The sequence below is a fragment of the Pongo pygmaeus genome, chromosome 9 (genome assembly GCF_028885625.2).
Source record: "Pongo pygmaeus isolate AG05252 chromosome 9, NHGRI_mPonPyg2-v2.0_pri, whole genome shotgun sequence".
NCBI lineage: Eukaryota > Metazoa > Chordata > Mammalia > Primates > Hominidae > Pongo > Pongo pygmaeus.
Genome location: NC_072382.2, coordinates 67,745,940 through 67,760,029, shown reverse-complemented (window position 1 = coordinate 67,760,029; position 14,090 = coordinate 67,745,940). Strand labels below are relative to the sequence as shown.

At 37.0% G+C, this 14,090-nt stretch overlaps 1 protein-coding gene across 21 annotated transcripts in view; it reads right to left on the bottom strand.

Annotated features, from left to right (window-relative positions):
* STK33 (serine/threonine kinase 33) overlaps nt 1-14,090 on the bottom strand; it is a 225,311-nt gene that overhangs the window by 86,105 nt on the left and 125,116 nt on the right. For all 21 annotated transcript variants that reach the window (XM_054438441.2, XM_054438449.1, XM_063671961.1 and 18 more), the window contains 4 exons: nt 12,330-12,434; nt 7,873-8,011; nt 5,294-5,382; nt 3,375-3,459 (listed from right to left, as the gene is read on the bottom strand). In XM_054438441.2, the coding sequence (XP_054294416.1) occupies nt 3,375-3,459; nt 5,294-5,382; nt 7,873-8,011; nt 12,330-12,434 (418 nt within the window). The remainder of the gene's footprint in view (nt 1-3,374; nt 3,460-5,293; nt 5,383-7,872; nt 8,012-12,329; nt 12,435-14,090) is intronic.

Below are 14,090 nucleotides of genomic sequence, written 5' to 3'. Positions count from 1 at the left end.
TGTGGCACATATACACCATGGAATACTATGCAGCCATAAAAAATGATGAGTTCATGTCCTTTGTAGGTACATGGATGAAGCTGGAAACCATCATTCTCAGTAAACTATCTATAGCAAGGACAAAAAACCAAACGCCACATGTTCTCACTCATAGGTGGGAATTGAACAATGAGAACACATGGACACAGGAAGGGGAACATCACATACTGGGGCCTGTTGTGGGGTGGGGGGAGGGGGGAGGGATTGCATTAGGAGATATACCTAATGTTAAATGACGAGTTAATGAGTGCAGCACACCAACATGGCACAGGTATACATATATAACTAACCTGCATGTTGTGCACATGTACCCTAAAACTTAAAGTATAATTTTAAAAAAAAAGAAAGAAAAAAAAGCTCTTCATCACTGGTCTTTAGAGAAATGCATCATAACCATAATGAGATACCACTTCATGTCAGTAAGAATGGTGATCATTAAAAAAGTCAGGAAACAACAGATACTGGAGAGTATGTGGAGAAATAGGAATGCTTTTACACTGTTGGTGGGAGTGCAAATTAGTTCAAACATTGTGGAATACAGTGTGGTGATTCCTCAAGGATCTAGAACTAGAAATACAATTTGACCCAGCAATCCCATTACTGGGTATATATATATATACCCAAAGGATTATAAATCATTCTACTATAAAGACACATGCACACTTCTGTTTATTGTGGCACTATTCACAATAGCAAAGACTTGGAACCAAGCCAAATGCCCATCAATGATAGACTGGATAAAGAAAATGTGGCACATATACACCATGGAATACTATGCAGCCATAAAAAAGGATGAGTTAATGTCCTTTGCAGGGACATGGATGAAGCTGAAAACCATCATTCTTAGCAAAGTAACACAGGAACATAAAACCAAACGCTCCATGTTCTCCCTCATAAGCAGGAGTTGAACAATGAGAATACATGGACACAGGGAGGAGAACATCACACACCAGGGCCTGCTGGGGGGTTGGGGGCTAGGGCAGGGATAGCATTAGGAGAAATACCAATGTAGATGATGGGTTGATGGGTGCAGCAAACCACCATGGCACATGTATACCTATGTAACAAACCTACACGTTCTGTACATATATCCCAGAACTTAAAGTATAATAATAAAAAAAAGGTTCATGATCATATAAGAAGTTAAAAAAATTATTTTTTAAATGAGGCCAGCATAACCCTAACATCAGAAAAGACAAAGGAAGCACAAAAGAAGAAAAGCTACAGTCAAAGCTCCTAAATAAAAGTGCTGACAAATTGAATACCGCAGTACATTAAACCACGTGAGGTTGAATTTAAATGTGCAAGGATGGTTCAACATTCTAAAATTGATTATGTAATTACTTCATTAATAAATTTAAAGAGGAAAATATGATTATCTCAATAGGTACAGATTTAAACAGACACTTCATCAGAAACGATATATGAATGCCTAGTAAGCACATGAAAGATGCTCAACATCATTAATCATTAGGAAAATGCAAATTAAAAATCACAATAAGATACCACTTCCTACAATAAGATACCACTTCCTAAGATACTAGTCCTATGGACTAGAATTGTATAATTTAAAAGATAGGTAATATCAAGAGTTGTCAAAGATATGGAGAAACTGGAACCCTCACAAATTGCTGGTGGGAAGGTAATGGTCATTTTGCAAAAGAGTTTGGCAATTTCATAAAAAATTAAACATAAACTTAACATATGAGCCAACAATTTCACTCTTAGTAACTAATTCTAAAAATACTTCTAAATGAAACCACATACCCTCACAAAGACCTGTACATGAATGTTCATAGCAGCATTATTCATAATAGCCACAAACTGGTAAAAATCCACATGTGCATCAGCTGGTAAGTAGATAAACAAAATGTGGTATGTCCACGCAATGGACAACTATTCAACAATATATAAGAGCAGACTACAGATACATGCTACAACATGAACGTACCTCAAAAACATTATTCTAAGTGAAAGCAAGCCAAATGTAAAAGGCTACATGTTTTATGATTCTATTTATATGAAATGTCCAGAAAAGAAAAAAAAAAAAGAGGCACATTTAGAGAGACAAAAAGGCAAATCTAGAGGGATTAGTGGCTACCTGGGGCTGGGATAGGAATAAGATTGAGTATAAATGGGCTGAGGGAACTTTTTGGAGTAGATTTGTTTTGAAACTGGATTGTGGTGATGTTTGCACAACTCTGTGGATGTATGAAAAATCATTGTATTTTTATTGTAAAACAAAAATATATCTTACATTGTAAAGGATGCACAAATATCTTTTATGGTATTTAAATTAAACTTCAATAAAGCTGTTAAAACTCACATTTAGAAAAATAGGAAACTGCTGTTTTCTTTACAAAATATATCTAATCAGTACTCCATGAAAAACTGTTTGATAGTGATGCAACTGGATAAAAAAATGCAAAGAGGGCTGGGCATGGTGGCTCATGCCTGTAATCTCAACACTGGGAGGCCGAGGCAGGCAGATCACTTGAGGTCACGAGTTTGAGATCAGCCTGGCCAACATGGCAAAAACCTATCTCTACTAAAAATACAAAAATTAGCCAGGTGTGGTGGCAGGTGCCTGTAATCCCAGCTAGTCTGGAGGCTGAGGCACGAGAATTGCTTCAACCCAGGAGGTGGAGGTTGCAGTGAGCCCAGACTGCACCACTGCACTCCAGCCTGGGTGACAGAGCAAGACTCCGTTTCGGGAAAAAAAGCAAAGAAGCAAAACATGCACATGATTTTAACATGAGTTAACAAAAGCAATAATTAAGTTTGGGGTATGATTACCTAAGAGATATAAACAACTTTAAGAAGAGCCCAGAGAAATAACAAATTTTTTTAAAATCTTTAAAGGTAGGAACTGTAAGTAAAATACTAAAACAAGTGAAATTGCTTGACCTAAGAAAAGCCTAAATCATGGGTCATTATGTCATGATGGCAAAATCAAATTGTTCAAGCTGTAATCCATACTGGTTGTTCTACTTTTTTACACATAAAAGAATCAAGTCTGGTGCAGTGTCTCAAGCCTGTAATCCCAACACTTGGGAAAGCAGAGGCTGGAGGGATCGCGTGAGCCCAAGAGTTTGAGACCATCCTGGGCAACACAGTAAGACTGCTATCTCTTAAAAACAAAAAAAAATTAATTAGCCAGGTGTGGTGGCATACACCTGTGGTCCTAGCTACTTGAGAGGCTGAGGTTGGGGGATGGCTTGAGCCCAGAAGGTCAAGGCTGCAGTGAGCCAAGATCATGCCACTGCACTCCAGCCTGAGCAACAGAGCATGATCCTGTCTCAAAACAAAAATTAATTTTAAGTCTACTAACTTACCCATATAGATAGGAGTCCCACATGTGGCCTGCAGCATGGCTTCACTCCTACTTTGCTTCTTCACCGCTAAGCCAAAATCAGTCACCTAGGAGAAGAAATTCAAGCACAGTCACCTGTTTTCCTGTCCTAGAGCTCACTCATTCTGAAGATAAGACTTCACATTGAACTTGCATTGAATTCTGGGGTTCTTGGGGGTGGGAGAACTTTAATTGAATCATTAATAAAAATTTTGCATTTCCTTCCCCACCCACCTCTCTGTATAGAGGAGAAACTGGGTAAAGAGAAGCTTGTGTTCTCAAATCTTGAGAGAATACTGTGATTTAACCGTTCTTGCCTTCTGATTAAATTCACCAGTCTAACATGGAAAGTTGTATTTGGAGGCATTTAACTTTTTTCATAAAAAAAGGTGTTTTTTTTTAAAAAAAAAAAGTTCTTTCATTGTAAAATACATTCTGGCTTTAACATATTATCTATGTTTCTGATAATTAAGTTATATTCCAGTTTAAAGCACTGTTATAAATGCAAATAATTATCCCTGTCAGCACTCACTGAAACTCCCCTTTTGTATAATTATTTATAATTGGTAAACAGTATCTTTTCTTTACTATTATTTCCTTTGTGTTTCTAGAGTATACTAATTAAAACAATTACTACACTATTAAAAACTACAACAAGCATATTAACAGGAAAAAAACCACAACAACAAGTATTAACTACAAATACACTGGTGGCCTAGTGCTGCAACTGTAGGCCTTCTGCTCAGTTCTAAATCTTGGTCATTAAACATTTAGTTACTAAATATTCAGTATGTGCCTTTGGAATTATCTCCCAAATTGGAACACCCTTAGACTGAAAGCAGAAAAACAGACACATTTATTAAGTAACCAAATATAGGCTCTTTGTCCAGAGACAATGAATGCAAAGTTTCCAGTGCCTTATGGAGTAAGAAAATGCTCCTATTGACAAGTGATATCACCATTTTTCTAAATAGATGAATCAATTTCTCCATTAGTTTTCATAAACATCTCACTTGGAGCATATGATACCTATCTTTCTCTACGGAAAATCCATCCAGACACATGAAATATATAAAAAGTTTCACAATCCAACTTAGTTATTTGGAGACCATCTATTCCTTCATTCATCAAATGTTAAGTGAACACATGCTATGTTCCAGGCACTACTTCAGGTACTAAGTGAATAAGACATGCACAATTCTTGCCTTCATAGAGTTTACAATGGAACTGTTCCAGAACATTTACTTGGGTAAACCAACAATGCTGTTAAACCTATTTCTATTACATAGGACTTAGCTTCTGCAACAGAATGAGTTACTCACAGACAACATTTTATTTCTAAATTAACACATTTATATATTTTGAAAGCAGCCACTATAATGGTGCTAAATAATGTATCGTAGCATTTATTTGACATTAGGGAACACTTAATTTGAATAAAATCTTCAAGAATAAACACTTGGCACATTAATTGTACTTAGGACATAAATATTAATACACAGTAAAATTTTCAATAAGAAATACAGACTTCAGAATTAATTTAGTATCAAAAGCACAGGCAAGGTGTGCTTTTCTCTGAATCTGTAACACATTTACATCAAATTACCAGACATAATTTTGAAATTAATTAGAATTCAGAGCATCTGTTTGCTTGCTATTAACTAATGATTTAGAATTATTCAAATGAATATGTACTTTAAAAACACATTCAATAGCTCCACTTAACTTGCAAAATTATTCTTGTCAGTTACAACCTCTTGTGAAATTTTTATTTTTTAGCACAAGCCACTTATTTTCTGGCTGCTCAAAAGCTAGCAACATGCGTCTAAAAAGAGGATGTACTTTGCCACTTTGCTATCAAACTGTTTATAGGCAAATATTTACCACCATTGCTAATCTTACCTTTATGTTTAAGTTTATTTCATTGTTATCATCAATAAGGCTGCTTTTAACCATTATATTTTCCAGTTTCAGATCTCTATGTACAATATCTACCAAGAAAATAAACAACAAATCAAATGAAATGAATAATGGAAAAATAGGAGAGACACATATAGAATAAATATATTTGACAAATTAATATCCTCTGTTGAAAAATTTGAGGGCCAAGCATAGTCTGTCCTGTTCTATTCTCTTATTTATAAACGCTTCCTCCATATTTCTAACCTTAAGGAGCCATTTTCTTTGACTCCCTCACCTCTACCCATTTCCCTGTGGCCCCAACTGGCTGCTCCTCATGATGAGTGGCCTGGGGAGTGTGAAGGAGGATCGTACCCATGCTTAGGTATTCCCAGGAGGAGCGAGATCATCTTAGTCACAAACCCAGCCAGATTTCCCATATCCTTAGGTCTTCAAATACAGGATTACTTCTTTACTTCTATGCATATGTTACTGTCAGCATAAACATTTTAACACACTGTAACTTGGCTACATATATACAAACTATACTTATTTCAGTATATTTTTCTACAACATCAACACACATTTTCCTACTCTTTATGTAGTAAAATAAAAAACAAACAAACAAAAACCCTTGAGACACAAAATCTCCAGTTGAACATGTCAGAGCTCAGGTACAATTTTTATGTACATACAAATAACCGTGTACCAAACACTTCCTTTGCAAATAATTAATTCAGTTCATATCCATTGCAAACATTTCCCTAGACTTAAAAAGTTATACATGGCCAGGCACGGTGGCTCGCACCTGTAATCCCGGCACTTTGGGAGGCTGAGGCGGGTGGATCATGAGGTCAGGAGATCAAGACCATCCTGGCTAACATGGTGAAAGCCCATCTCTACTAAAAGTACAAAAAAAAATTAGCCGGGCGTGGTGGTGGGCGCCTGTAGTCCCAGTTACGCGGGAGGCTGAGGCAGGAGAATGGCGTGAGACTGGGAGGCGGAGCTTGCAGTGAGCCGAGATCATGTCACTGCACTCCAGCCTGGGCAACAGAGAGAGACTCTGTCTCCAAAAAAAAAAAAAGTTATACACATAATTGCTAGAGGAATATATTGAATGAGTCCTGAACTGGCAATTATACCTAATCATTTATAGCTCCCTTACACAATTCCCAGGCTTTGTTTTTGGAATTTTTATTGTTTCCATTGCTCTTCTTGTCTCTTTTTACATAAACACCACACAGCTTTAACAAACATATCATTATGCTTTTATCCTTGCCAGGGCAGATCTCCCTGCTGCCTCCATTGTTCTTTTTCATTGTTGGCTATTTTTACCCATTAGAGAATAATCTTATCAAGTTCCATGAAAAATGTTGCTAAGATTTTGTTTGGAATTATACTGAATTTATAGCTTAATTAGGAAGGACTGACAATAGCATAATATTAAGCCCTTGAAAAAATCGTTTCCCTCTGCCTAGAAAGCCTGCCTTTTTAATTTTTTTCTGAGTTTGTATTCCTCAGATCAAATATTGCTCCTTCAGTGAATTCGTTCCTGATTTTCCAAGCCAAATGAGGTACTTAAACTCCTGTAATCCTTGTGCTTTATATGGCTTTCCATTGGTGAGATTATCATGTTGAGTTACAACTTGTTTTCAATAATCAATCTCCCACCAGCCCAAGTTCCTTGGAGGGCAGGGGCCTTGTCTTTTAATCTTTGTAATCTAGGACCAATCTCAATGCACTAGGTGCTCGGGAACTATCTGCTGGATGAACCACTGGGTTCCAGTACCAGCTCTGGCACACCAAACCATGTCACTGCACCTCTCTGGAACAAAGTTTTTGTTCATCTGTAAAATGAGAAGGTTCTAAAGTCACATGTAAGCCAAACTAACCTTGAAGGAAAAAAACGGGGAGGAGCAGCAGCAGTAACACCTAAGAATAGTAAGGCAATTCGAATAATTTTTAAATGTAGTTTTTAAAGTACTGTGAAACCACTCTGTATGGTACTATAATGGTGGATAAATGACATTACGCATTTGTCAAAACCCCAAGAGTGAATCCTAATATAAGCTATGAACTTTGGGTGACAATGATATGTCAATGCAATATATCAATCTAGTGGGGAATTTTGATAGTGGGGCAGGTTGTGCATATGTGGGAGCAGGGGAGTATATAGAAAATCTCTCTACCTTCTGCTCAGTTTTGCTGTGAATCTAAAACTGCTCTAAAATAAAGTCTAAAAAGACAAAAAAATGCCTAGAACATACAGATTCTAATGTTATGATTAATAGATGTTTTGGGGAACTTCACCTTTACCATTGATTTGTCTACTTTTGATTTTATAACATTAGCTTCTCTTCAAACTGTTGAATAAAAAATGTTCACAATTTCATCTTTGTTCATATTTCTAATTAAAACATATCTACAAAGAAAGTTAAAAAGGAAACATTTTTAACTAAAAATTAAATCTTCTATATTAGCAGGTGTTATTTATATGACTATGAATCTGGAATACAATTACCCTTAAACAAAAGTGACATCAGTATTCATGGGGTCAATGAGCTGGATAACCCTCTTCTTACCATTATTGTGAAGATATGCTATAGCTGATGCGAGACTTTGAATGATCCACCTTGTCTCATTCTCTGAGAAATGCCCTTTCCTATCCAGAATTTCTTTGAGTTCTCCATCCTCACAAAGCTCCATCACAAGGTACATTTTCTGACATTATATATATAAAAGAGAGAGAGAGCAAATTATATATCTGGGGATCTTTAAAATGTTATATATCACATATACAATCACAGTCATAATCATTAATTTATTCATTCAGAAGTATTATCTATTATGTACAAGACACTAGACTGGATACTAGAGAAACAAAAAGGTAAAGACATAGTCTTTATCCCCAAGAAGCTCACAAATAGTTATTATTACAGTATCATGTGATAAGTGCTAATGGCCCCAAATGCCATAGAGTTACAGAAGAGGGGCAGCCTCTGTCTAAAGAATGCCCCTTGAGAAGAAATATTAAGGCCAGGTCTGGATGTCTGAATAGGGATTTATAGATAGAGAATATGGGAAAGAATAGGCAGAGCACATGGTATTTACAAAGACTCCAAAGCTTGAAACAGCACTGTCTGTTAAAAGAATAATCTCAGTGTTAATAACATGGACAACTTGGTAGGGCAGAGAAGAATGAAGTGGTGAGGAGTGAGGCTAGAAAGAACAGGTTGAGGCCAGGTTGTAAAGAGTTCTGGATATCATGATAAGGAGTATGGATTTTTTTTTTCCCATATGCAATAAGGAGCCACTGAAGATTTTTAAGCTAGTGCCGGGGTTGCGGGGTGCACGTGTATGATATTACCAATTGTGCATTTCTAAATGAACACTCTAGCAGTAATGTAGGACAGGGCTCAACAAACCTTTACTATAGAGACCAGACCTAATAGCAAATATTATTGGCTTTGCAGGCCATGGAGTCTCTTTCACAACTACTCAGTGCTGTTGCTGTAGCAGGAGAAAGCAGCCATAAACAACACAACAAAGCTTTACTTCTAGACTTGAAAATTTCAGGTTTATAGGATTTTTACATGACATGAAATATTACTCTTTTACATTTCTGCAACCATTTGGAAATGTAGAAACTTAGCTTATGGGCCATTAAAAAAAAAAAACAACAGGCAGCAGGCCCAATGTGGCTCTCAAACTGTAGTATGCTGACTTTTGTTTATAGAGGGTAGATGTGAGGCATAGAATCGAGACAAGAGGGAGGGAAATGAAAAGATTTAAAAATACCAACAAGAAAGAAACAGTGGGACTTAGTGACTAATTGGGTGTGAGTGGTAAGAAGTCATAGCTGAAATGCCTCTTCCATATTTGCTGTTCATGTGGGGGCATATTAAGATCACTTTAGGTATTCCAACAGCCAAGTCATCTATTGAGTCAAAAAAGATTCACAGTCAACTAAAAAGCAAGTCTTTTTCATACATATTTCTATTCAAACACAGGGTACCCTTTATGTCTCCATTATAACCTATGCTGCTAGATTTTTGTTGTTTTTAAGATCTTGAGGTCTGATTTTGTTCTTATAAGCACTGTTAGTGCAACTTCTGTGTTCAATCAGTAAGTATGAAAACAGGCAGCGAAGGTTAACATCCTTTCTTCCTATAGTGCAATTCAGATTCACTGAATCTCAGGCAGTTTTAGAATTTCAAAAGTAACTGCAAAATCTAACACATAAATAAGCCTTTGCACTGGACCATATTTTTTCCATTGACAGGACTGTACAGTTCACTGGTACATAAAATGATAAGTGAACTATTTGGAAGAAAAGGTTGGATTAGCAGTACTTGAAATATAAATTGGTCAATTTTAAATATATAAGTTGGTCAAAGTTATATAAGTTATAACTGTTTTATAATTATTAGAAACAATTATGTAGACCTGGAGAACATTTAGACTCACAAGAAACCATAGCATAGTCAGACTGGATGATCAGTACCACGACACAACCAATCAGGTGGCAATTTCTATTAATACTTAAGATGGCTTCAATAGAAAGTCTACATGCTTGTGCATATTTATGAGGCAGAGGGGGTCAGACCTGACCTACATGAATTAAGGGAAAGCAATACATTGGAAAAATCACAGATGATGGTTTCCTCTGCCTTCAAACTTACTCTAGACTTAGACTCCTGCTTGTGCCCATAATGGAGCAACAAAGACCAGACTTACCTTCCCACCTGAAACAGCTTAAGAACGGGGCAAAATATATAAAACAATAATTTTTAGACATTAAACATCAGTCAGCATAGGGTAGTTATTCCTGAGAGAGAGGAAATACATGAGGCAGTCCCCACGATTATTCTAGCTTGCTGTCTAGGGAGTTTCCAGACCACAGAAGAGGGAGAGGGAATCCAAGCAGAGCCTAGCAGTCTCCATGAGTAGAGGGCATGGAGCTGGAAGCCCAGGAAGGCCAAGACAACTAAAGTTCACAGGACAGAGCATCAAAGAGGAGAATGCTGTAGAGAGAGAAATCTCCAGAGATTTGCAGAGGACCCCCTCAATTCTTCAGGAGAGTATGAATCAACACATGTGTATGAGGAAACTACCCAAAGCTGGGGGGGACAATATGCAAAAGGGGCAGAGGGAACAATCACTGGAGCTTACACACAGCCAGAAACAGTTGTGTTCCCATGAGCCGGAGGTAAACCTCGTAATTCATGGAGCACTGGGGAGAGCCCCTCAGTAACAGGAAAAAATTAGTCCTAAAGGTTGCTTTGGTGCCACCTAACAAAGCTTAAAGCAAGCTTCAAAAAGTATCAAACTGTTTCCAAGTGACTTACCTATATCCTAGAATAAAGCTTAAGAATAATCATTAGAATATTAAAATATCTAGCATCCAACAAGGTAAAATTCACAACATCTGGCATCTGGCCAAAAATTAACAGGCACATAAAGCAGCAGGAAAATAGAACCCATAATGAAGGGGGGAAAAAACAATAAATTGAAACTGACCTAGAAATGACACCCATGATAAAATCAGTAGAAAAGGACATTAAAGCAGTTATTATAACTCTATTCAAGAAGACTGAACATGTTAAGTAGACACATGGAATATATATATATATTTTTTTAAATCAAATTTCCACTGGAAGAGATTAACAACACATACAATACTACACAGAGAGATTACTGAATTTGAAGACAACAACAGAAACTATACAAAATGAAACAAGGAGATAAAAAAAGATTTAAAAAATGAACAGAGCATCAGCGAACTGTGGACAATATCAAGCAATCTAACTTGGAGACCACAAAGTGGGGTGAGGGGAAGGCAAATACAAATGTGAGGAAAAATAGCCCCCAATTTCCTAAATTTGATGAAAACCATAAACTCACAGGTCCATGAACCCCGAACACAAAAAAAAAACCATGAAGAAAATGGTATCAAGGCACATTATAATCAAATGGCTTAAAGCTGATGATAATGAACAAAACCATTCTAAGAAGATGTAGGGATAAAAGAAATCACAAGTCTAAGACTGAAAAGGGCAGAGACTTTGGGCATCATTGTCATACACTGCTCTCATAAAGGATAACTGTGGTCTTTAATAGTTATCAAGCACCCCTAATGAATCAAGCATAAGGCCAACCCAAATTGACTATTACTATCTTAGAGACTGGCCTAGGAGACAAAGAACAATAGGTACCATTTAATGAGACAGATACTTTATATCGATTGTCTCATTTAATCCTTCAACAGCAACGAAGTGAGGTCAACACTGTTATCAAGCCCATTTTACAGAAGAGGAAACTGCGATATGGGCAAGCTGAATAACTTGTCCATGGTCTCATGGATAACTAAGAAGTGGTAGAGCCAGGATTCAAATGCACAGGCAATATGATTCCACAGTCCATATGCCTAATCCGTACATTATTACTCTTCTAAGAGAAAACACCCAAGCCCACAAGCATTAAACAATCTGGAGGCAGAATGGCAAATAATCCAGGCTTCTGAACAACTCTAAATAAAAATTACAGGTAAAGAGAAGAATGATAGCATCTAGGGAAATATGAAGATAAAACACATCAGTAAGACATAGATGAAAAAATATCTCCTACAAACTGCAGTGAAAAATATACCCATACCAATTTGATTATGTAGTTAACTTTGCAAAATTATGAAAATATTCCAATAAACTTTAATGGAGAAACTAAGGATCAAAGCAAAAGGAAAGGCACCTCTAAGAAAGTTCTAATCACCATTTGGTTGTGTATGAAGTTGTTGTAATTTTAAACATTTGTTTTCAACATGCCACCCAGAACATATTACTGAAGACATCAATCTAATCATCAGACATCTAATTATACAATCAATAATAAAAGTCCTCCAGAATGTTCTCATCAATCTCCAGTGACAGACTCATGCCAAGGACATGAGCAACTGTGCCCCAAAGGGATTACTTCAGAATGGAATGATATTCATTTTGTAATAATAACAACTTTCAAAATGCAGCACCTAATAGAGGTTTACCTTTGGCGTTTCAAATACTTGTTCCAGATGTATGATGTGTTCATGTTTTACACTTTTCAGAATGTTCACTTCTCGTTCAAGTAACTTCACAGCAGAGCTTCCAGCCTTAATCAATGAAGAAACACAGATTTCACATAATGAAAATCACTCCTACATTCCTCGATAGAAAAGTTATTTTATGTTTTCCTACTTTTTTTCCCGTAACTTCATATTTGAAGTGAATTCAAACATTTTTTGAGATGTTTCTTTTTCAAATGATATCATGCCATTTATTCCCGTGATCAGATTAAATTATGCTCCTTCTTTCCTTTGTCCATTTTTAAGTTACATATAATTTGGCCTCAAGCCACATCTGTTTCTTGAATTGCTTCTATAACTTAGCTACAACATGGTATCTGTCCCCTCACAAAACTATGAAAATTACTCCAACTTTTAATATGCTTTTTGATATTTCCTTTAAAAATATGTTGATCCCTTGATGTTAGCATAATAAAAACAAAATCTACTTCCAAGGACATAAGTTAGGGAAGAAAAAAACAAAACGTTTTTCTTTGTTTTGCTGTTGTCTTGTTTTGATTTGATTATAGATAGATGACAGATAGATAGATAGATAGATAGATAGATAGATAGATAGATGAAAAAATAATAGGCAATGAGATTCTACACTCGGCTCTGCACTGTGTTATTTCCTGGCCTGCCTGGTTAACCGAGGGAGAAACAGAGAGAGAGATGGAAAGAGAGAGAGAGAGAGAGAGACAAAGAGAGACAGAGACAGAGACAGAGACAGAGAGAGATCTTGCCTTCAGATGTTAGATGTCTCCTAACATCTAACACTCACCATGCAGATAGCAAAAGGTAAAGTCAGTAACACTCCAAGGAGCACAAGGACTTCATTTGGGTGTAGGTAATTGATAATCTACAATGTCCTCTATCTCAGAAATTCTAGAAGGGCTTTCTCCACCCTCACCATCACCGCCCTGCCAAATCATCACCCCTATTGATCTTGAAATTGTCATTATTTGAGGAGAAGCATTGTCCTCATTTATGGGTTTTATTTCTAATAAAAAATCTCCCTGCAAGGGATAAAAAAGGTCCTATGCCTCCACCTCCCGTCCACCTGATTTAGGAGAGTACATAATGGTTCTTAAGGGAGTGGAAATGGATTAGTCATAAGGCAAATTTTGCCTAATTAAAATTTTACCTAGTGTCATTCCAGCTTCCAATTACCTTTGCTCCTCAACCTTTAGCATCTCAGGACTGGGTGGGATGCTGCCCATCATACTATGCCCCACCCAAGGATTAAGTCACATTTAAAGGTTAACCTAGAGCAGCAGTCCCCGACCTTTTTAGTACCAGGGACCAATTTAATGGAAGACAATTTTTCCATGAACCAGGGTTCCAGGAGAGGGCATGGTTTCAGAGTAAAACTGTTCTACCTCAGATCATCAGGCATTAGTTGGATTCTCATAAGGAGCATGCAGCATAGATCCCTCACATATACAGTTCACAGTAGAGTTTGCACTCCTATGAGAATCTAATGCCGTTGCTGATCTGACAGAAGGCAGAGATCAGGTGGTGATGCTCACTCGCCTGCTGCTCATCTCCTGGTGTGCAGCCTGGTTCCTAACAGGCCACGGACAGGTACTGGTCCAAGACCTGGGGGTTGGGGACCCTCAACCTAAAGGATCAAGAGAAATAGTGACTGTGAGGAGTGAATTTTTGTCTAGACTAGATATGGAAAGTTACCCCAATTTCTCCTAA